This window comes from Phyllobates terribilis, unplaced genomic scaffold, assembly GCF_046119375.1.
Source record: "Phyllobates terribilis strain yellow unplaced genomic scaffold, ASM4611937v1 Scaffold_1__5_contigs__length_1240528914, whole genome shotgun sequence".
In the NCBI taxonomy this organism is placed as follows: Eukaryota; Metazoa; Chordata; class Amphibia; order Anura; family Dendrobatidae; genus Phyllobates; species Phyllobates terribilis.
Window position 1 is genome coordinate 978,453,714 of NW_027362761.1, and position 23,467 is coordinate 978,477,180.

Below are 23,467 nucleotides of genomic sequence, written 5' to 3' on the forward strand. Positions count from 1 at the left end.
GGATTTTTTCTCAGTAATGATGAAAATTAATGTTAATACGCAGTTTGAGTGTACAGCGGGGTGGGGGGAGGGGCAGGGGATGGATCTCTGCAGGAACAATGAAGATCTCCATTTTTTTTTTCTCTTTACCGCATTTACAGTGGGGAGGTGCAATCTGTCAGCCTATCAGCAGCGCACACACGGAGCGAAGTGCTTTTTTTCACACAAGCAAGGGCATGTGTCATTGGCAGTGTATGTCACATGTCCTTGCCCTATAAGACCAAGCCATTTTCCCCGTCGCCACCATTTTCTCACTGCTGCAGCTGCGTGTTAGACGGCACCGCTGTTGCTGTGTGTGCTATACCTTGTTAATTTTAAGCCAATTTTCGCACAAATCTACAGATAGCTAGGGAGTAGGGAATAGTTGTGATTGCAGTCCTTTTAAGGACTAGGTTACAGCATTTCCTACGACTTTTATCAGGCAGGTCTGTGCTCTTAAATAGATAGATTGTGGGAGTAAAGACTAATTGTAATTGGAGTCCTTTTCAGGACTAGGTTACATCAGTTCCTATCAGTTTTTGCCAGGCAGGTCTGTGCCAGTGCTGTGCAAGTTTTTTTCACAGCATTTGGCTGAATCTAGCAAAGCTAATCCTTTTTGGCCTATTGCAGAGTGTGTTAGTCAGTGGAGTAGCCTATCTGTGCTGCAAGATATACCACCTGTGTATAGAATACCAATTTTTTTACTGCACCTAGTGAAGTAAAATCTTTTGGGCATAGCATCATTCTATTAGTCCATCTATACTGACCTCCATCAGGTTGCAAATTGAAAATAATTTTTTTATGCATCTAGCTCTGAAAAAATATTGCGCTTCTAGCTGTGTGTGGGACTTGTTGTATTAGTCCATCTATACTGACCTCCATCAGGTTGCAAACTGCATATATTTTTTTCTTCATCTACCTCTGAAAAAATATTGGGCTTCTAGCTGTGTGTGGGACTTGTTCTATTAATCCATCTATACAGACCTCCATCAGGTTGCAAACTGAATATATTTTTTTCTGCATCTACCTCTGAAAAAATATTGGGCTTCTAGCTGTGTGTGGGACTTGTTCTATTAATCCATCTATACAGACCTCCATCAGGTTGCAAACTGAATATATTTTTTTCTGCATCTACCTCTGAAAAAATATTGGGCTTCTAGCTGTGTGTGGGACTTGTTGTATTAGTCCATCTATACTGACCTCCATCAGGTTGCAAACTGAATATATTTTTTTCTGCATCTACCTCTGAAAAAATATTGGGCTTCTAGCTGTGTGTGGGACTTGTTGTATTAGTCCATCTATACAGACCTCCATCAGGTTGCAAACTGAATATATTTTTTTCTGCATCTACCTCTGAAAAAATATTGGGCTTCTAGCTGTGTGTGGGACTTGTTGTATCAGTCCATCTATACTGACCTCCATCAGGTTGCAAACTGAATATATTTTTTTCTGCATCTACCTCTGAAAAAATATTGGGCTTCTAGCTGTGTGTGGGACTTGTTCTATTAATCCATCTATACAGACCTCCATCAGGTTGCAAACTGAATATATTTTTTTCTGCATCTAGCTCTGAAAAAATATTTGGCCTTCTAGCAGTGTGTGGGACTTTCTCTATTAGTCCATCTATACTGACCTCCATCAGGTTGCAAATTGAATATAATTTTTTTCTGCATCTAACCCAGCCAATAGTTTTGGCCTAATACCACAGTTTGGCCACTCAGCTCTGCTCGGTTCCCATCCATTGTTTTTTTGTGCAAACAACTCCAGAGTTGTTAATTAGTTAACCACCAAAATGAGTGGAAAAAGGCCTGCTGCTGGTGGAAAGGGGAATAGGCGTGTTGGGAAGGGGAAAAAAGGTTGTGTCCGTGGGGTAGGTGTTAAAGCAACAGTAACATCTGCAGAAGAAAGACCATCTTCCAGCCAAACTAAAATGTCTACTTCTTTTAGCGGACAATGTGATAAGATCCCTTTCTTACGGCCACGCCAATCGCTACAAATTCCAGATGAGGCACAAAAACAGCAGGTGCTTCAACGGATATCAAGTGCTCGTTTAAGTGGGCTCTCCTCCACATCATCTTCAACATCACAAATACTCCAGTCCTCAAAGGTGTCACCCCAATCGCACTTGCTTCCTCACAGCTCCCAAATCTCCAGCTGCCCGTCTGAGTATGAGGTAGAACAGATGGTTGAGTCTGCAGAGCTGTTTACTCATACTATAGCCTGGGAATCAGAGGTCGACTCCAGCGCTTCTGTGAATCCAGACGAGGAAATGATCTGCACTGATGCCCAGAATCTTTATGAGTCGGATCCAGGACCAGACGCAGAAGGTTCTAACTGTAACTCCTGTTGGTGGAGACAATGAGGAAGACGATGATAAGACTCAAATACCTGATTGGAGCGACAACTTTAGTTTTTTGTCAGGGCAGGAACAGGTTGGCTCTGAGGACGACGGGTGTGATAACGCACAGGGTGATGATGATGAGGTTGGAGATCCCACTTACTGTCAACCCACAGTCAGCCAAGAGATGAGGTCAGCAGAGGAGGTGGAGGAAGATGCTAGTGACGACGAGGTCAGGTTGCGCCTTCCTGGACAGAGACGTAGTACTGGAAGCACGTCAACAACTGCATCCTCAAACACAACTCTGCCTCTCACCACAAGTCGTGGTGGCTCTTCAGGTCGCATGGGTGCTAAGCCTTGCATAGCCTGGGCATTTTTTCAGATCGATAAAGATGACCCAACTCGTGTTATCTGTAACATTTGTCAGCAAAAGCTAAGTAGAGGCCAAAAAATACATAGTTTGAGTACTTCATGCATGAACCGGCACATGGACATGAAGCATAAGTTGCAGTGGGAAGCTCAGTGTGCTACAATGCGGCCTAGCCGGCCGGGCCAACCACCGTCTGCCATATCTTGTGCATCCACGGCCTCTTCATCCTCTGTGACTGGGGGGACAGCAGTCACACCTGTTTTGGGGCGCAGACCTGCCACCTCTTTACCCGCAACAGCCAGCGTGATTGGCAGGTCATCATTTTCTTTGGAGGTGGTAACACCAGCTGGTGTTGAGCGCTGTCCGACATCGATAGCACCACCTTTGGATCAAGGCAACCTAACATGTCCGCCTGCATCTTCCTCACAGACCGGCAGTTTGCCGGGGACACCCTTATCAACCCCGTCTAAGCACAATAGCCAGCCCTCGGTCCCTCAGATGTGGACAAGTAAAAGACCATTTCCTCCTAGCCATGAGAAAGCTAAGAGGTTGAATTTCACCATCTGCAAGTTCTTGGCTACAGAAATGCTGCCTTTCCGCCTGGTGGACACAGAGGATTTTCGAGACCTTATGTCCGTCGCAGTGCCCCAGTACCAGATGCCCAGTCGGCACTACTTCTCAAAGAAAGGTGTGCCTGCGCTCCACCAGCATGTCGCACACAACATCACCGCTTCTTTGAGAAACTCTGTGTGTGACAGGGTGCATTTCACCACAGACACTTGGACGAGTAGGCATGGACAGGGGCGTTACATGTCGCTGACTGGGCACTGGGTAACTATGGTGACAGCAGGACAAGGGGCTGCTGTCCAAGTCTTGCCGTCCCCATGAGTTGTGCGTCAATCCTCTTTATGTCATTTTTCCTCCACTGCTTCTGCCTCCTCAACCTCCTCTCGGTCTTCCACCTGCACCCAAAGCCTGTCTGGTTATGCCACAAGCTTTCTAACTGCGCAGAAGGGATCCTGCACACCTTCTTACTATGCTGGCAGTAGGGCTCAACGTCATCAGGCGGTTTTTACATTGAAATGTCTGGGAAATGTGAGTCACACAGCTGAGGAGTTGTGGTCAGCTCTGGAGAACCAATTTCATGAATGGTTGTCTCCACTGGACCTGAAAACAGGGAAGGCCGTGTGCGACAATGCTGCAAACCTGGGTGCGGCCCTTCGCCGGGGCAATGTCACACACGTGCCTTGTATGGCTCACGTGTTGAACCTGGTTGTCCAGCAATTTTTAGCCCACTATCCCAGACTAGATGGCCTTCTGCAGAGGGCACGGTCGCTGTGTGCTCACTTTCGCCGTTCGCATCCCGCAGCTCAGCGACTTACATCTCTACAGAAGTCGTTGGGCCTGCCACTTCACCGGCTAAAATGCGATGTGCCTACCCGGTGGAATTCAACTCTGCACATGTTGCAGCGACTGTGGCAGCACCGACAAGCCCTGGTGCAATACGTTCTGACGTATAGCCTGGGCCAACGAGATCCAGAGGTGGGGCAAATCACGCTGGAGGAGTGGTCTCAGATCAGGGACCTATGCACCCTTCTGCACAGTTTTGAAATGGCGACGAAGATGTTTAGTGCTGACGATGCCATTATCAGCATGACTATTCCGGTGATTTACATGCTGGAGCACATGTTAAACAGAATTCGGAGTCAGGTGGTGGCACAAGAGGAGGTGGAGGAAGTAGAGGAGGAGGAGTTGTATGCGGAAGGGCTAACATCTGCAAGGTCCAGACGGTCGGCAGCACCAAGGCGGCAGGCATGTGAGGGTGGGGGAGATGGTTTTACCAGGGCGCATGGTAGCAGCCAAACTAGTGAGGAAGGTGCAGGAGCCCAGGAAGAGGTGGAGGACGAACTGATGGAAGACTCATCAGATGAGGGAGACCTTGATCACATTTCTGTTGTGCGAGGTTGGGGGGAGAGGACAGAGGAAGGAAGCATGATTGTTACCTCGCCACCAACACAACAGGGACTTGGTGCTCCTGGATGCGCAACACACATGAGTGCCTTCTTGCTGCACTACCTGCAACATGACCCTCGAATTGTGAGAATTAGAAATAATCCTGACTACTGGGTTGCCACACTGTTAGATCCCCGGTACAAAAGTAAATTTGCAGAAATTATTCCTGCCATAGAAAGGGATGCACGCATGCAGGAGTATCAGCAGAGACTGTTGCAGAATCTTACATGTGCTTTTCCACAAAATACCAGTGGTGCACGTAGTGAATCTCACAGTTCCAACTTGCCAACCGTGGGACCATCAAGTGTTCAGCACTCAAACCGTAACAGAACCACAGTATCTGCTGGTAACATCAATTTTGCGGAATCATTTCACCACTTTTTTAGCCCATCCTTTGCAAGGCCACAGGAGACAAGAAGTCTGACACATAGTCAACGCCTAGAGACGATGGTACAGGAGTATCTCCAAGTAAACATTGAAGCCACGACTGTGTCACTGGACCCTTGCTCTTTTTGGGCTTCCAATCTGGATAAATGGCCGGAGCTAGCCACTTACGCCTTGGAAATCTTGTCATGCCCCGCAGCCAGCGTTCTGTCTGAACGTGTGTTCAGCACTGCTGGTGGTGTGCTGACAGATAAGCGCACGCGGCTCTCCACTGATAATGTAGACAGACTCACGTTCATAAAGATGAACAAATCATGGATCCGAAACGACTTTTCTACCCCTGTGTCATCCTGGGGAGAGTAAAAGCTTGATGATTGGTTAAAATCACCCTACCAACCGTTTTAAGCTTTCAAATTACTAATCATGTTTATCTGTATCTTGGCTGGAAAATAATTTGGGCTTTGTAGCAGTGTGCAGCACTGATTCTATTAGGCCATCTATAATAAGCTCCACCAGATTTAAAATTACTAATCATGTTTATCTGTATCTTGACTGGAAAATAATTTGGGCTTTGTAGCAGTGTGCAGCACTGATCCTATTAGGCCATCTATACTAAAGCTTCACCAGATTTAAAATTAATAATAATTTTTAGCTGCATCTAGCCCGGAAAATAATTTTGGGGCTCCGAGATGCGCAAGACACATAAGTGCCTTCTTGCTGCACTACCTGCAGCATGACCCTCATATTGTCAGAATTCGAAGTAATCATGACTACTGGGTTGCCACACTCTTAGATCCCCCAAACTTTTCGATCAACCTTTTCATTTTAATAAAGACCAAAAAAATGGTCATTTTTGAAATTATAAGCATTAGCAGGTTGTTAGAAACTGAAATCAAACAGTTTTCAACTCAAAACTTTATTCTAGGTGATGTTACATTTTCACATAGGACCCCTTGTTCGAAAGGAGCTTCTGAACTCTCTCGTCCATTGAATTTGTCAGGTTTTGGATGGTTTCTGCTTCAATTGTTTTGCATGAGGACAGAATACCCTCCCAGAGCTGTTGCTTAGATGTGAACTGCCTCCCGCCATCATAGACACTCCTTTTAATGATGCTCCAAAGGTTCTGAATGGGGTAGAGGTCAGGGGAGCATGGGAGTCACACCATAAGTTTGTCCCCTTTTATGCCCATATCAGCCAGAGATGCAGATGTTTTATGTGCAGCATGAGATGGTGCATTATCATGCAGAAAAATGATCTTGCTGTGAAATACACGGTTCTTCTTCTTGAACCATGGCAGGAAGTGCTGTTTGAGAAAATCCACATACATTATGGAGTTCATCTTTAGCGCCTTCAGGGATCCTAAAGGGGCTGACAATCTCTCTCCCCATGATTCCAGCCCAAAACATTAATCCACCTCCTCCTTGTTGGCGCTATAGCCGTGTTTGCGTGGGGTGTCCATCAACCAGCCATCCTCCACTCCATCCATCTGGACCATCGAGCGCTGCACGGCACTCATCCGTGAACAAAACAGTTTTGAAATCAGTCTTCATGTAATGTTTGGCCCACTGGAGCCGTTTCTGCTTGTGTGAAGTGGATAGAGGAGGTCGACAGGATGGCGTATGCACAGCTGCAAACCTCTGAAGGACCCTGCATCTTGTTGTTCGGGGGACGTTGGAGGCACAAGCAGCTTCAAAAACTTGTCTGCTGCTATGACAAGGCTTTTTTGCCGCTGCTCTTTCAACCTGACGTAATTGCCTGTAGGAAAGAGTCCTCAATTTGCCCTTATCAGCACGCACACGTGTGTACTGTGAATCAGCTACATACTTCTTGATTGCCAAGACACTTCATCCTGATCATCGCACAATGTTGATTGTAGTCATGCCTTGACCTAAACACTCCACAATTTGTTGATTTTCAGCAGCCGACACATCCTTTTTCTTTCCCATTTTGGCAGAAAATGTAGGCTGCTTAATAATGTGAGACAGCCTTCTTAAGTAGTCTTGCCTTTCATTGGACACACCTGCCAAACTAATTAGCACAGGTGTCTGCAATTGCTTACAGTGATATAAAGAGCCCTGACACACATCACCATCAATGAGTTTAACTGACAAACAAACAAATTCTTCCCTTATCACTCCTAAACACTTTTTGCATAATAATTTGGAACACAGTGTACATGTGCTTTTCCACAAAACACCAGTGGTTCACGTAGTGAATCTTACAGTTCTAACTTGCCAACCGTGGTCTGTATGGAGTTGTTCAATAAAGGGCCCAAAATTAAGATAACATAGATGGGAGAGGTCTCTATGAATAGGAATTCCTAAGTATTTGATACCCTGTGAGGGCCAGGCAAAGGGAAAGTTGGACTGGATGGAATCCTATATGGATTTGGGGAGGGAGACATCGAGGGCCTTAGACTTCGCTGCATTGATTTTAAAATTTGACCATGTAACAAAGTGATCTATTTCAGCCATAACAGCATGGATGGATATATGTGATTGAGTGATATATACTAGGACATCATCAGCAAATAGAGAGCACTTGTACTCGGTGCCTCCCACCTCAATCCACCTAATATTGGGGTTATGGCGAATTGATGAGAGCAGGTGCTCCGTCACTAGGATGTATAAGAGAGGGGACAGAGAACATCCCTGCCTTGTCCCATTGGTGATTGTGAAAGGTGATGAAAATGTTCTGACGCGCCCCCTGGGCCTTGGGACACCCGGAGCCGGACCCTTTTTGGTGGATGCTGGTGGTTGTAGTCTCCGTGGCGGCAACCCGGTTCCGTGGCTCAGAGCGGTCAAACCAGTGGCGGAACTATTTATGTGGTTTTGATGTTTAAATGTCTGACTACGCCACCCGTGGATTGCGGTCAGAGTGAACCGCCGCTCCAGGGCAGACCGCTGAGGCTGGTGTTGTGGGTGCAGCAGAGCGTAGCATAACTCCCCAGTAGGAGTATAGCCTCAGGGCAGTGTATGCGGAGGATGGGGGTGATGGTGCAGGGCAGCAGCAGTAATGACACGGAGTCAGTGATGCAGTCCAGGGCCTTTACTCACAGTTCTTATTATCCAGACCACGTCTGCAGGTAACGGCTGCCCACGTCGTACTGTGCTCACCAGGTGAGGGGCTCAGACAACTCCCAGATAACTTTGGAGTGCTTCACAGGACCCCCTTTGTGTGTCCTTTGTCTGGCCTTTCTTACCAACCCTTCTGTCCGGCTGCCTCGGGCCTCCTCTTGGTAAACTTGGCGCCAGTTTCCCTGACCCTATGTGGTGCCTTCCTAGCGGGTGTAGCGAGGGGCTGCGCCACATAAAATGTCACAGCCTCCTGTTTCTAGCTGAGGGTCGTTTCCTGCCTCCACTAGTTTCGGGGACCGGTCTCCCCCTTTGGCCTGACCCCTCCACGCAGGTGGATTCGGGCGTGCGGTGGCGACTCGCCCGTCCGCACCCCTGAGATCCCTTCGTTCCTCGTTCCTGGAGCCTTCTCCGCTCCTCTTCCTTCCTTCTCCCTCTTCCAGGCCTGGGCCTCTGTTACTAGGCCCGCCTCCGGAGCAGAGCTCATGCAGAGCCCCTGCTCCCTGCCACTTCTGCTCAGACTTCTCTGCACTGAACTAAGATGGTGCCCACCTTTTATACTCCCTTCTCAATGCACCCAGGAACTGCTTCCTCCCTGCTCCTGCACTACAGGGTTCCCCTTCCTCAGTGTTCCCTCCCCCCACTCCAGCCAGGGACAGGGACTGTCGTGCCCATCTCAGGGGCATATTGGTCGCCCTGCCCCACGGCAATGTGGTGTAATGCATGCAGGTGTCGGGTCCTGATCCACACTACATCCTTACCTGAGAGTGAGATATCACACCTCTGGGTGAGGTGCAATACCTCTGTAGCAACCGAGCCCTCAGGGTTCGACAGTTCCATTTATCTTCAGCCTAGGTGACGTATTGCGATACAGGGCCGTGATTTTGGCTATAAAAGGGTCCCCTAGACCCCTACCCCAAGCTTTTTAAGAGAATCATATATGGCGTGCCAGGAGACTCTATGGAATGCTTTCTCAGCATCCAACGAGAGTATCTAATTACAAATTTTTAACTGCATCTAGCCCAGGAAATACTTTGTGCCTAGTAGCAGTGTCTGCTAGTCAGCGGATTATCCCGGCTGTTAAGCAAGCTACACCACCTGTAGTTTGGACACTTCATTTTTTCAAAGGAAATGCTTCGGGACCACGGGATACTCAGTGAAGAGCATCAGGAGGCACCCCAAGGCATAGGGGCTCGGACTGGCAGTAGGATGCCTTGCGGTGGACAGCCGAGCTCGATCCTTATAAAAGCTTTTTAACTGCAGCAGCTTTAGTGGACGCTACTGGAGCTGGAATTACGCGGCTGCTGGCATGAGACTTGCCCTCCAATAGATCCTTGTAAATGGATTTAAAGTGTATTTATTCAAATTAGAGAGACAATTTAAATTAAAAAGCTTAGAGCTGCCTCCACCACAGGGGGGCTCGCTCGACCCACCAGCGGACAGGCACCAGTATTGGGAGAGGGGGGTTGGCCGTCAGGGTTCACCGCAGCTCTGGCACATACCCGGCGACACGGAGGTGGCACGGGCAGGAGCGGACTGAACGTGTCGGCTTCTCACTTTTTGGATTTTAGAAGGACATGACATGCCTATATCTGTGTCTCCCCCTCCTTTTACTCCTCCACCTCTTTTCTTTTCGCATGACTATATGTACTTGTCACTTTTCCATGTGTTAGTTGTGTCTTCTGAGCAGTTTGTCAGCTTTTGGACACCTTTGAAGGTGTTTTCTATGTGTTTCTATGTGTTTTTGTTTGCCTGCCATTGGTTTTAACGGTGTTCGAAGGTGTTCGACGAACAGTTCGACGAACAGTTCGGCGAACACACGGGTGTTCGACGAACCGAACCGAACTCGAACACTACGGGGGTGGCTCAACACTACCTGTGACCCGCGGTAAACTTTTTACCGCGCGTCATTGTTACAGCTTCGGGGTCACTCTGACACCTGTCAGCATGATCCCGCAGCGCTGTGACCAGCGATAGCGATCTTACCACCGGTCACAGCCCCTGATTCCTGCGCTATCAAAAAATATGACAGTGCAGGAAACCAGGGATGTTTGGGGCCCTGTTCGGGTTCTGGTTCGTGATCAGGTGGCCAAACACGAATATTTTTTTGATGTTCAGGTTTATTCGCCGAACTCGAACATCAAAACATTCTCTCATCTCTAATATTCAGTACAATGTCTTGGGTGTTTGAGGTCTGGAAAGTTTGAAATAGAAAAGTTAAATAGATACATTGGGAATACATGTACAGAACCAAAAATCATAGATACAAACAAAAATATTTACCCGGGAAAATAACTACAACTACTATAAATACATCCAACACAACCGGCACAAAGACATATTGATGGGGAAATACCCATAGTAACATGGAACTAGTCACAATAATAAGACAGTGCATACAAAATGCCCAAAAGAGTATAATATATAGACTGCCGTAATTTAAATTGGAGTGCCAAAAGAATGATTTTCTGAAAAGAGAATTAGAAAAGGTACAAGGAATAGTAGCAGAAAAATGGTAAGGCCCCCCCCCCCCCACCCATACACCATACACACAACAAGCATTTCACAAATACTTTGTCAGGGGTTCTGTTTTGGACATATTTTTACCCTTTTACAACAACTTTGGTTCTTGATATATAGTCGTGCATTTGGACTCTCTACTTTGCTTGGGTTCCAATTTTTGTTTTTGTTTTCAGGAAATAACTAGTATAATGGTACAACATAGAGAAGTAATGAGAAGTAATGCCATTTACTTAATATAAATATATATCGAAATAAATGCTTTTCCAGCACATTCTCATCAACAGTGTGATGACTGACAATTACTATTTCATTCTAATAGTAGAACTATTATTTGATGCAGAAAATAGCATTTAATATTATGTTCAGCACTTTAGACACAGCACTTTTTCAGTTAAAATAATTGTCCTCTTTTGTCAAAAAAGCTAAATATTCTTCCAGTTAGACATGGCCTGCTCCTGTCTTCAGCTTTAAGGGCTTGTTCACATGTTGTGTTTTTGCCATCATACGAAGCTTTTAAGGGCTCATGCAGACATCCGTGGATCTTGGTCACAGGTCTCCTGACTGGAGCATGACAGCTTTATATACTGTATTTCAGGGACGGCGTCAGCACCCAGCGCACCTGGGCAAGTTCCGGGGCCCTCAGTTGGCGGGGAGCCCACTCACCATCGGACACCCCGCTATGGGGCCCGTGAGCAGAGGAGCCCCCCCCCCCCGCTTGCTCAGGGCCCCAGCACAATACTTACCTCTCCTCGTACCTCCGCAGCTCCTGTCTCTTCCGCATCTCCTGACTGTGACGTCTCAGGTCAGAGGGTGCGATGACGTCTTTCCAGCACACCCTCTGCTGAGCTGTCACAGCGAAGAGAGCGGGAAGATGGCGATGCTGAGGAGTCCAGAGCAGATCAGCGGCAGCAGGAGAGGTGAGTATTTGATTTTTTTATGTATGGAGGCATGGGGCACTATATAGGCCCATTATGTAAGGAGCATTTATATGGGGCCCATTCTGCATGGAACATTTATATGGGGCCATCCTGCATGGAACAATGGAACATTTATATGGGGCCCAGCCTGCATGGAACATCTATAGGGTGCCATCCTGCATGGAACATTTATATGGGGCCCATTCTGCATGGAACATTTATATGGGGCCATCCTGCATGGAACATTTATATGGGGCCATCCTGCTTGAAACAATTATATGGGGCCCATCCTGCATGGAACATTTATATGGGGCCTATACAGCATGGAACATTTATATGGGGCCATCCTGCATGAAACATTTATATGGGGCCATCCTGCATGGAACATTTATATGGGGCCCATCCTGCATGGAACATTTATATGGGGCCATCCTGCATGGAACATTTATATGGGGCCCATACAGCATGGAGCATTTATATGGGGCCTATACAGCATATAGCTTTATATGGGGGGCAGTATTCTGCATGGAGCATTATATGGGGGCCAGTATTCTGCATGGAGCATTATATGGGGGCCAGTATTCTGCATTCAGTATTACATGGGGTCCATTATTCTGTATGGAGCATTATATGGGGGCCAATATTCTGTATGGAGCATTATATGGGGGGTCAATATTTTGTATGGAACATTATATGGGGGCCAGTATTCTGTATGGAGCATTATATGGGTCCATTATTCTGTAAGGAACAATATATGGAGCCCATAATACTGTACAGAGCAAGATATGGGACCCAGTATTCTGTATGGAGCATTATATTGGGTCCATTATTCTGTATGGAGGACTATGTGGTGCCTATAATACTGTATGGAGGACTATGTGGTGCCCATAATACTGTATGGAGGACTATACTGTCCAGTCTGCACTGTGCGCGGCAAGGATTTGCCGATTTCTGAGCTATTGTAGAAGTTACTATAGATATCACTCATGTAATTTAAGAAGTCATTGAAATCTTTGGCATTGTATTATATATATATTTATCTGCTGTATCTTTGCATCATGAATTGTGGTATGTGTTAAAGGGGCCCACTGAGACTCTTTCGCCCGGGGCCCACGAAACCTGGAGCAGGCCAGTTTGTGCATTGCGGTCCATGATCGGACCGAGATACACAGACGTCTGCATGAGTCCTTATAGTCCCAGCAAAGTGAATGAGATTCCTGAAATCTCATGCCCATGTTGCTTGAGTTTCCTTGCAGATTTTTGGCAGTTTAAATTCTGCAGCATGCTAATTCTTTCAGTGTTTGTGCAGTACCTTTTCCCCCACTCAAAAAAGTGCATATTTTAAGCAGTGTTTTCCCGGCCAGCACTCCAGTATGTGAGTATGTACAAACCATTAGTAAGCAGGTTTTCCAAGATTCTAAACAAGCTTCCACATTAAAGCCAAAATAGACATAATAATGGCCAAAATAACAAACATGCCTCACATGGAAAATTAATTATCATATTTTTCGCACTTTAAAATGCACCGGAAAATAGTAAATAACATTTTGAAGCTGTCATCAGGACCAGGCATGTTAAACTAAACGTATGGGCATAAAAGCGCTGTCATGCTGGTTTAATAGGTACCTTCAGTGTAAAAATCCATAGCCTAGAGTGAGGTCTCAGCTCGTCATTGAGCCAATATCTCAATCTGCACATGCATTGACACTGGCACCATTTTCCTGGAGAACACGGAGAGGTCACTGTGCACAGCGGGGGCTCTGCTCCTCCCTCCCTTGCTTTGCAAAGCCTGGACACCCCTTTCTCCCAGCCCAGGGCCCACAGCATCGCCCCACTCCTGCCGCCAGCTTCCTGCAGTGGCGACCCTGCTCCTGCCTCTTATGACCCCTCTCCACCGCCGCCCATCTCCCCCCCACAGCGAGCCAGGTAAAGCTCCATAACTATAAAACACACATCCATTTTCCTCCCAAATTTTTGGGAAAAAATGCATTTTATAGTCTGAAAAATACAGTACTAATAACATAATTTGTAACAACTTGCTATCAATGGCGAATGTGGGGAAAATTTATGAATGTCTGATTACATTAGAAGATGATCTCAAGTACAAAAATCAAAGTATTCAATGTATTCATTGTCTTCAGGCTCCTCCAACATATGAAGCTCTGAAGCAGATGGAGTACCTTGATATGGTGCTTTATGAAACCTTAAGACTCTATCCCGCAGCTGGGAGACTGGAACGTGTTTGCAAAACCACAACTGAGATCAATGGAGTGACTATCCCAAAGGACATGGTGACTGTTATCCCAGTCTTTGTGCTGCACCGTGACCCTGAGTTGTGGCCTGATTCAGAGGATTTCCGACCTGAAAGGTATCATACACTGTATATGTGGGGGCATTTATTGTGAAAAAAATACTTTTTTTGTATTACTTGTCATTTTTGTGCCAAATTCATCAAAAGGACGCAAGCAAATCATGAATTTGGCATAATGCCACAAATTGGCTTTTTTCTTGTCTTGAACTGCTTTTGGTACTTTTGGCGCAAAAATTGTGTTAAAATTTGGGCGTATATGAAAGTACATCAGGGGGACTGAAGTGAAGTTGCGCCAAGTTTTGCGACATTTTAAAAATCAGGAGAAAACATCTGGAATTGATAAACTCTGCCCACAAAGCAGAAAAAAACAGGCAAGCACATATAAAATATACTTTAAAAAAAGGGCACAAATAGAATAAAGAATTGAGTGCAAATAAAACAAGGGCACAAATCACACAGAACTACACAAAAAAATAACAAAGGCAATGATGAATCGGGGCCAATGAGTATAAAGAGAAAAACTCAATCATATTAAATACAGTGGTTGGCGAAAGTATTCAACCACTTTGGCTTTTTACCTATTTTGTTAAATTACGACCTGTGTTTAAATATTTTTGTACTTTTGATTTGTGTGTGATGCATCAGCACTAAATAGTCTAAGTTGGTGAAGTGAAGTGAGAAAAATATAGGTACAAATTAAATTTATTGGATCAAATAACTAAAAATTGGCATGTGCAAATGTATCCACCCATTTTGAAGCCCCTAAAAATCTCTGGTGCAAGCAATTACCTTCATAAGTCACATGATCAGTGAAAGGTAGTCCACCTATGAATCTAAGTGTCACATGGTCTGTCAGTATATATACACCTTTTCTGAAAGGGCACAGAGAATTCAAAACCATTAAGCAAGAGGCACCACTAACCAAACAACACCATGAAGACCAAGGAGATCTCCAAACAAGTCAGGGATTAAGTTGATGAGAAGTACAAGTCAAGGTTGAGTTATAAAAAAAATCCCAATCTCTGATGATCCCCGGAGCACCATCAAATCTATTATCATCAAATGGAAAGAACATGGTTCCATGACAAACCTGCCAAGAGAGGGCCGTCCACCAAAATTCTCAGCCCGGGCAAAGAAGGCATTAATCAGAGAGGCAGCACAGAGACCAAAATTTAACCCACGACCAGCTCTACCCTCACCTACTTTATCCTCACCCATCCCTCGTAGATTGTGAGCCCTCGCGGGCAGGGTCCTCGCTCCTCCTGTACCAGTCGCTGTCACATTGTGTTCAAGATTATTGTAATTGTTCTTGTATTATACCCCTTTTTCACATGTAAAGCGCCATGGAATAAATGGCGCTATAATAATAAAAATAACCCTGAAGGAGCTGAAGAGTTCGCCTGCAGAGACTGGAGTATTGTCCATACGACCACAATAAGCCTCACACTCTATGGATGTGGCCTTTATGGAAGAGTGGGCAGAAAAAAGCCTTTATTTACACACAAATTGTAAGGCTCATTTTGAGTTTGTTAAAATACATTTGGGAGACTCCTCAAATGTATGGAGGATGGTGCTGTGATCAGATGAGACCAAAATTTAACTTTTTGGCCACTACGGTAAATGCTATGTCTGGCACCAACCAGCACAGCTCATCACCGCAATAACACCATCCTCAAAGTGAAACATGGTGGTGGCAGCATCATGCTGTGGGGATGTTTTTTAGCAGCAGGGACAAGGAAAATGGTCCAAGTAGAGAGAAAGGTGGATGGTTCGAAATAGAGGGATATTCTTGAGCAAAACCTATTTCGGTCTGTCAAAATGTATTGCAGCTTTAATTTCTGCAAAAGGAGGCTCTACAAAGTACTGACTTTAACATAGTAACATAGTTTTTAAGGTTGAAGGTAGACTAAGTCCATTTAGTTCAACCCATAGCCTAACATGTTGATCCAGAGGAAGGCAAAAAAAACCCATGTGGCAAACACTAAGCTCCACATTGGGGAAAAAAATTCCTTCCCGACTCCATACGACAATCAGACTAGTTCCCTGGATCAACGCCCTATCGAAGCTAGTATATATAACCTGTAATATTATACTTTTCAAGAAAGGCATCCATGCCCTTCTTAAATTTTAATAGTGAATCACTCATTACAACATCATGACGCAGAGAGTTCTATAGTCTCACTGCTCTTACAGTAAAGAATCCCCGTCTGTGATTATGATTAAACCTTCTTTCCTCCAGACGTAGAAGATGCCCCCTTATCCCCGTCTCAGGCCTCAGAGTAAAAAGATCAGTAGAAAGGTCTTTGTACTGTCCCCTCATATACTTGTACATAGTAATAAGATCACCCCTAAGCCTTCGTTTTTCCACAGTAAATAACCCCAAGTGTAATAACCTGTCTTGGATTTGCAGACCCCCCAGTCCTCTAATAACCTTGGTCGCTCTTCTCTGCACCCTCTCTAGTTCAGCTATGTCTTTCTTATACACCGGAGACCAGAACTGTACACAGTATTCTAAATGTGGTCGCACTAGTGACTTTTATAGAGGTAAAATTATGTTCTCCTCATGAGCATCTATGCCTCTTTTAATGCATCCCATAAATTTTATTTGCCTTTGCAGCAACTGCCTGACACTGGCCACTAAACGTGAGCTTGTTGTCCACCAATACACCCAGGTCTTTTTCAGTTACAGTTTTGCCCAGTGTTTTACAATTAAGCATATAATTATACATTTTATTTCCTCTGCCCAAGTGCATTACCTTACATTTATCCCCATTAAAGCTCATTTGCCATTTATCAGCCCAAGCTTCTAGTTTACATAGATCCTCCTGTAATATAAAATTGTCCTCCTCCTCTGTATTGATTACCCTGCAGAGTTTAGAGTCATCTGCAAATATTGAAATATTACTCTGTATGCCCCCTACAAGGTCATTAATAAATATGTTAAAAAGAATGGGGCCCAATACTGACCCCTGTGGTACCCCACTGTTAACTGAGACCCAGTCTGAGTGTTTCCATTAATAACCACCCTTTGTTTCCTATCACTGAGCCAATTCTTAACCCACATACATATATTTTCCCCTATCCCCATTGTTCTCATTTTATGTATCAACCTTTTGTGTGGAACCGTATCAAAAGCTTTTGAAAAGTCCATATACACAACATCCACTGTATTTCCTTGGTCCAGTCCGGAACTTGCCTCCTCATAAAAACTGATCAGATTAGTTTGACAGGAACAGTCCCTCGTAAACCCATGTTGATATTGGGTCAGGAGGTTATTCTTCTTCAGATACTCTAGTATAGCATCTCTTAGGAAACCCTCCAGGATTTTATCCACAGTAGAGATTAAGCTTACTGGCCTATAATTTCCAAGTTCAGTTTTTGTCCCCTTTTTGAATATTGGCACCACATTTGCTATACGCCAGTCCTGTGGTGCAGACCCTGTTATTATGGAATTTTTAAAGATTAAAAATAATGGTCTATCTATGACGTTACTTAATTCCTGCAGTACTCGCGGGTGTATCCCATCCGGGGCCGGGGATTTGTCAACTTTAGTGATTTTTAGACGCCACCGTACTTCTTGCTGGGTTAAGCAAGTGACATTTAATGGAGCATTTTTGTTATCACTAATCATGTTTTCTGTCATGCGGTTTTCTTGTGTAAATACGGTTGAAAAAAAATCATTTAGCATATTGGCTTTTTCCTCTTCCTCATCCTCATCCACCATTTCACCCAGACTATTTTTAAGGGGGCCAACACTATAATTTTTTAGTTTTTTTCTATTTATGCAGTTAAAGAATATTTTGGGATTATTTTTACTTTCTCTGGCAATGATTCTCTCTGCCTCAATCTTTGCTGCCTTGATTTGGTTTTTACAGAATTTATTTAATTTTCTATATTTATTTAATGCCTCATCACTACCTACTTGCTTTAGTTCTCTAAATGCTTTCTTTTTGTCACTTATTGCGCCCCTTACAGCTCTATTTATGTATAGCGGTTTCCTCTTATTTCTAGCATGTTTATTCCCATAGGGTATATATTGTGCACAGGTCCTATTCAGGATGCTAATAAATGTCTACCATTTGCTTTGTGTAGCTTTATGTCTCAGGATATTGTCCCAGTTTAATGCACTAAGATCATCTCTCAACCATTGGAAATTTGCCTTCCTGAAGTTTAGTGTCCTTGTAACCCCTCTACTACATGTTATGCACACGCCCGGACTGACTGGCGTGTGCGGGTGTTGTGGTTCCACTTGACCATGGACCGGAGAGTGCCTGGAGGGGCGTGACTAAGTATCTGGCCGATCCGACCAAGGTGGCACGACGGCATACGACGCCAGTGCACCAGGGAGAAACCGGGCAGAGGGACCAGGTGCTACTCCAGGTCAAACTCCGGACACGGGGGTTGACCCACACTGGAATTACTGGAACAGGCAGGTTAGGCTGGCACAGACTGGTGGATGTAAGCAAACACGGCAGGTATGCAGAGGGGTGGATACAGGCGAGTATGCAGGCAGGGAGGTACTGGCCGAAAGGACGGGCTGGAGCACAGAAAGGTTAAGACCCAGTACAGACTGGGTCACAGAACCGCAGATGCGGTAGACAACCACAGCAGAGAGGGAACGCCCAAAGCGGTGGGCAAGAACAGAGCAGGACGGGGCTGCAGGAGCAGCGAGCACAAGCAGGGCAGGACAGGACTGCCGGAGCAGCGGGCAGAAGCAGGGCAGGACAGGACTGCCGGAGCAGCGGGCAGAAGCAGGGCAGGACAGGACTGCCGGAGCAGTGAGCAAAAGGGCAAGAGCGGAGCAAGGCTGCCGGAGCAGTGAGCAAGGAGTCAGAGCAGGACGGACAGGGCTCTGTTCACACGGAACAGACAGGAAGGGAAAGGCAGAGCCAGATACCCACAGGGTACTTGCAGTGAAGTAGCGAGGGGACCACAAACTCACAAACGGGAGTACAGAGACAACAAGCAGGAGTTAGGTACGAGTTCAGACTCTGCAGAAAAAGGAAAGGAATGGACATAGAGGCAAAACAGGTAAAGGATAGGAGAGAGTTCAGACTGGAACTGAGTGTACGGAAGAGACCGACACTGCAGCGGAATACAGGAGCGGGTCTGGGAATACGGCCCCCAGAGAGGCGGGACGAACAGGCAAGGAGCGTGTTCAGACAGGACAGACAAGATACAGGAACGGATCTAGGTAATCGGCCCCTAGAAGGCGGGAGGAACAGGCTAGGAGCGTGTACAGACAGGCCTGGAAATACAGCCTCCAGGAAAGGCAGCAGGCAAGAGTACACAGACAGGACTCAGTTCAGACACGGGAACTGATACCACAAGGCAGGAGACATAGACAGGACTCAGTTCAGACACGGGAACAGATACTGCAAGACAGGAGAAATAGACAGGACTCAGTTCAGACAGGAACAGATACCGCAAGGCAGGGACACAAACAGGACTCTGTTCAGACGGGAACAGATACCGCAAGGCACAGACAGGCAGATCTAGGAATACGGCCCCTAGAAGGCGAAAGAACAGGCAAGAAGCGTGTTCACAAGAACAGACCACAGTTCAGACACAGAACTGGAAAACAGGCAGGAAAACAGGATAGGACCTGGCATGTCAGAGACAAAAAAGCCGACTGACAGGACACAATGCTCAGGCGCCATCTTGAGGAAGAAGGTGGTATAAATACCCAAAGATGGACAGCAATAGGCTGAAGGTGCAACAGGGGCGTGTCCGCAGCAGGTACAAGAAACAGGAAGTTCAGCGGGCGTCGCCCTATGCAGCCAAAACAGACAAACAGACAGCAAGGAGGGAAGCCAGAGAGACATTCTGGACAGGAGACCAAGTGCGCCCTCCTGCACAGTGGGAGATGGACCACCATGCAAGGACGCCGCCAGGTATGTTACAGTACCTCCCCCCTTACGCCCCCTCTTCTTCAGGCCTGCCAGAATCTTCCGCAGGGAATTCGAGGGCCAGTCGTTCACTGGGTTGGAGGGGGACAGAGACTTAAGGGTAATCTCTGCTTCGAGGTACATCTTGTCAAGCTCACAGGAAGAAATAGACGGGTTATCACGTACATAATGAGGAAAAGTCACTGTCTCTTTGTTATCTGGTGGTATCCCGGAGGATTCAGGAAACAACTGGAGGTCCTCCGCCGGGTCAGAAGAGTGCAGAGGCTCAGAGAAAACAACTGCTTCAGTGTTATGTTCTGCTACCAAAGCTAAGGAAAGAGAGGAGATCTGTCCCTACTATAAGACTCAGCTGAATCCCTACGATGTAACAGGGAACCTGATCCTGCGATCAGACCTGCTAAAGTCCTAATCTAGTCTGTACGGAGACCTATAGATTTGGGGAGGGAATCCCTACAAGTACTAAGGACTGGGAGGAATATGGGACACCTCCTAACAGAAATAGCAGCAGACAGACGAACAAACAAAATAGAAAGAACCTAGAGGTCCGTAGACCAAGCAAACTAACAGAGTTAGATACAGAGCACAGGCTAGCTAGAAAGTAGATATACAATGAAGTCCAGCAAAGCCAGAAGGGCGGAGCAGGATTAAATAGGCCAACAAGGTCATGTGACCAGCAAAGGAAAAAAAACCTAACAGCAAGGTTCTAACAGTACCCCCCCTTCTAAGAGGATCCTCCGGATCCCCTAGGACCAGGCTTATCAGGAAATCTCCTGTGAAACGCTCTGATAAGTCTGGACGCGGAAACATCATCTGACCTCACCCAAGAGTTATCCTCGGGTCCGAAACCTTTCCAGGCCACAAGATACTGCAAACTACCTCTATACCGTCTAGAGTCAAGGATGCGAGAAATTTCATATTCCCCGTCCTCCACCACCGGAGGAACAGAGGCAGAGGCGTCACCATCCGACACAACAGCTTTTTTTAACAGAGAGACATGAAAGACCGGATTAATTCTCCAGGAGGTAGGAACCTCCAACCTAACAGCAGATTGGTTGACAACCTGAAGCACCTTAAAGGGCCCTACAAACTTGGGACCCAATTTCTTAGAAGGAATCCTCAACCGCAGATTCCTAGAGGACAACCAAACCATGTCACCAACAGCGAACAAAACCTCCTGTCGTTTCCTATCAAAGTAGTCTTTAGATTTTCTGTTGGCCTCCTGAAGATTACCACGCACATCCGTCCAAACTCTTTCCAAATCACCGGAAAAACTCTCCTCCTCAGGCACGGCAGATCCCAACTTGGAGAACGACCCAAACGACGGATGTCTCCCAGAACAACAAAAAAAAGGCGAACAACCAGCAGAAGAAGATGTATGATTGTTCAGAGCAAATTCGGCAAGTGGCAGAAACTCAGACCACCCCTCTTGATTGTCTGCCACAAAACAACGCAAGAACTGCTCAACATCCTGGTTTTTCCTTTCTGTCTGGCCATTAGATTCAGGATGATATCCGGACGAAAACGACAAATGAATTCCCAACCTGTCACAAAAGGCACGCCAAAAACGAGCCACGAACTGAGGACCCCTATCAGAAACAATGTCAGTAGGAACGCCATGAAGTCTGACAATTTCCTTGACAAAGGCCTTAGCGAGAGTTTTAGCGCAGGGCAGTTTGACGAAGGGAACCAAGTGACACATCTTGCTAAAACGGTCCACGACCACCCAGATGACAGTAAAACCCTCAGAGGGGGGAAGGTCAGTTATAAAGTCCATAGCCAAATGTGTCCAAGGAGCACTGGGGACCTCCAAAGGACAAAGCAACCCCGCAGCAGGAGTATGTGAGGACTTAGATCTAGCACATATAGTACATTGGCGCACCCACTTAATGACTTCCTTCTGCCATCCAGGCCACCAAAAACTGCGACCCACCAGTCTCTTGGTCTCAGAGATTCCGGGATGACCTGCCAACCGAGATTCGTGACACTCAACAAACAAATCTCTCCTAAAGGTCCCAGGCACAAACAACCTCCCATGAGGAGTGTTAGATGGGGCATTCTCCTGAGCTTTAAGAATCTCATCTTCCAAAACGGAGTCTAAAGCAGCTATCACAACACCTTCTTGTAAAATGTTTTCCTCTTTCTCAGCACCGACTATGGGAGAAAAACTGCGAGACAAGGCATCCGCCTTAACATTCTTAGTACCAGGGATGTAAGTAACGGAGAAATTAAACCGCGAGAAAAACAGTGCCCACCTAGCCTGACGGGCATTCAGGCGCTTGGCAGCGTCAAGATATATCAGATTTTTATGATCCGTAAGAACCTGAACGGGAAATTCCGCACCTTCCAAGAAGTGGCGCCAGTGTTCAAATGCGAGTTTAATAGCCAATAATTCCCGATTACCAATATCGTAATTCAATTCAGTCTCCGAAAATTTTTTTGAAAAAAATGCACAGGGATGTAATCCATCCCCGTTATCCTGAGACAATACTGCGCCAACCCCCACAGAGGAAGCATCAACCTCAACCAAAAACGGCCTAGTAACATCAGGCTGCATAAGGATGGGAGCAGAGGTGAACCTCTCCTTGAGATACACAAAAGCTTCAATGGCCTCAGAAGACCACTGAACCGCATCAGCACCTTTCCTGGTGAGATCAGTCAGAGGTTTGACAATACTAGAAAAATTTTTTATGAATTTTCTATAGTAATTGGCGAAACCCAAAAACCTCTGTATTGATTTCAAACCAATAGGCCTAGGCCATTCCTGCACAGCCTGAACCTTAACCGGATCCATCTCAAAACCTTTGCTGGAGATAATGTAGCCCAAAAAACTAATTCTCTGTACAGCGAACTCACATTTCTCCAGCTTAGCAAAAAGCGAATTGTCCATTAATAACTGTAATACCTCACGCACGCTCCGCCAATGAGACTCCAGATCTGGCGAATAAATCAAAATGTCATCCAAATACACAACCACATTTTTACCGATCAAAGGTCTAAGGATGTCATTAATCAGATTCTGAAAAAATGCAGGAGCATTAGTAAGACCAAAAGGCATAACCAGATTCTCAAAATGACCCACAGGAGTGTTAAAAGCAGTCTTCCATTCATCACCCTCCTTCATGCGCAACAGATTGTATGCCCCCTTAAGGTCAATTTTAGAGAACCACTTGGCCCCCAATAACTGGTTAAACAGATCAGGAATCAATGGCAGTGGGTAAGGATTGCGTACCGTAATTTTGTTAATCTCACGAAAATCCAGACAAGGACGTAAACCGCCGTCCTTTTTTTTTACAAAAAAAAATCCAACCGCCACAGGAGACTTAGAGGGCCTAATGTGACCGGCGGCCAAACTTGTCTGTATGTATTCCTCCAAAGCCTTCCTCTCAGGAATAGTAAGGTTAAATAAACGACTTTTAGGAAGAGTCGCTCCAGGGACAAATTCAATAGAACAATCATAGTCTCTATGGGGAGGCAAAACCTGCGATTCTTTCTCAGAAAAAACTCTCCAAAAATCCTGAATAGGAACAGGCAATTCTCCCCTATCCAAAGCTGCAATACGCCCGTTACAACACTTGTCATAACATTTATGGCTCCAGGATTTAATTTCACT

The 23,467-nt window shown here is 45.8% G+C and overlaps 1 protein-coding gene across 2 annotated transcripts in view; it reads left to right on the forward strand.

Annotated features, from left to right (window-relative positions):
• The window catches only part of LOC141156789 (cytochrome P450 3A29-like), an 82,010-nt gene that overhangs the window by 40,889 nt on the left and 17,654 nt on the right, over nucleotides 1-23,467 (forward strand). For both annotated transcript variants that reach the window (XM_073643176.1, XM_073643186.1), the window contains one exon: nucleotides 13,779-14,005. In XM_073643176.1, coding sequence (XP_073499277.1) covers nucleotides 13,779-14,005 — 227 coding nt within the window. The remainder of the gene's footprint in view (nucleotides 1-13,778; nucleotides 14,006-23,467) is intronic.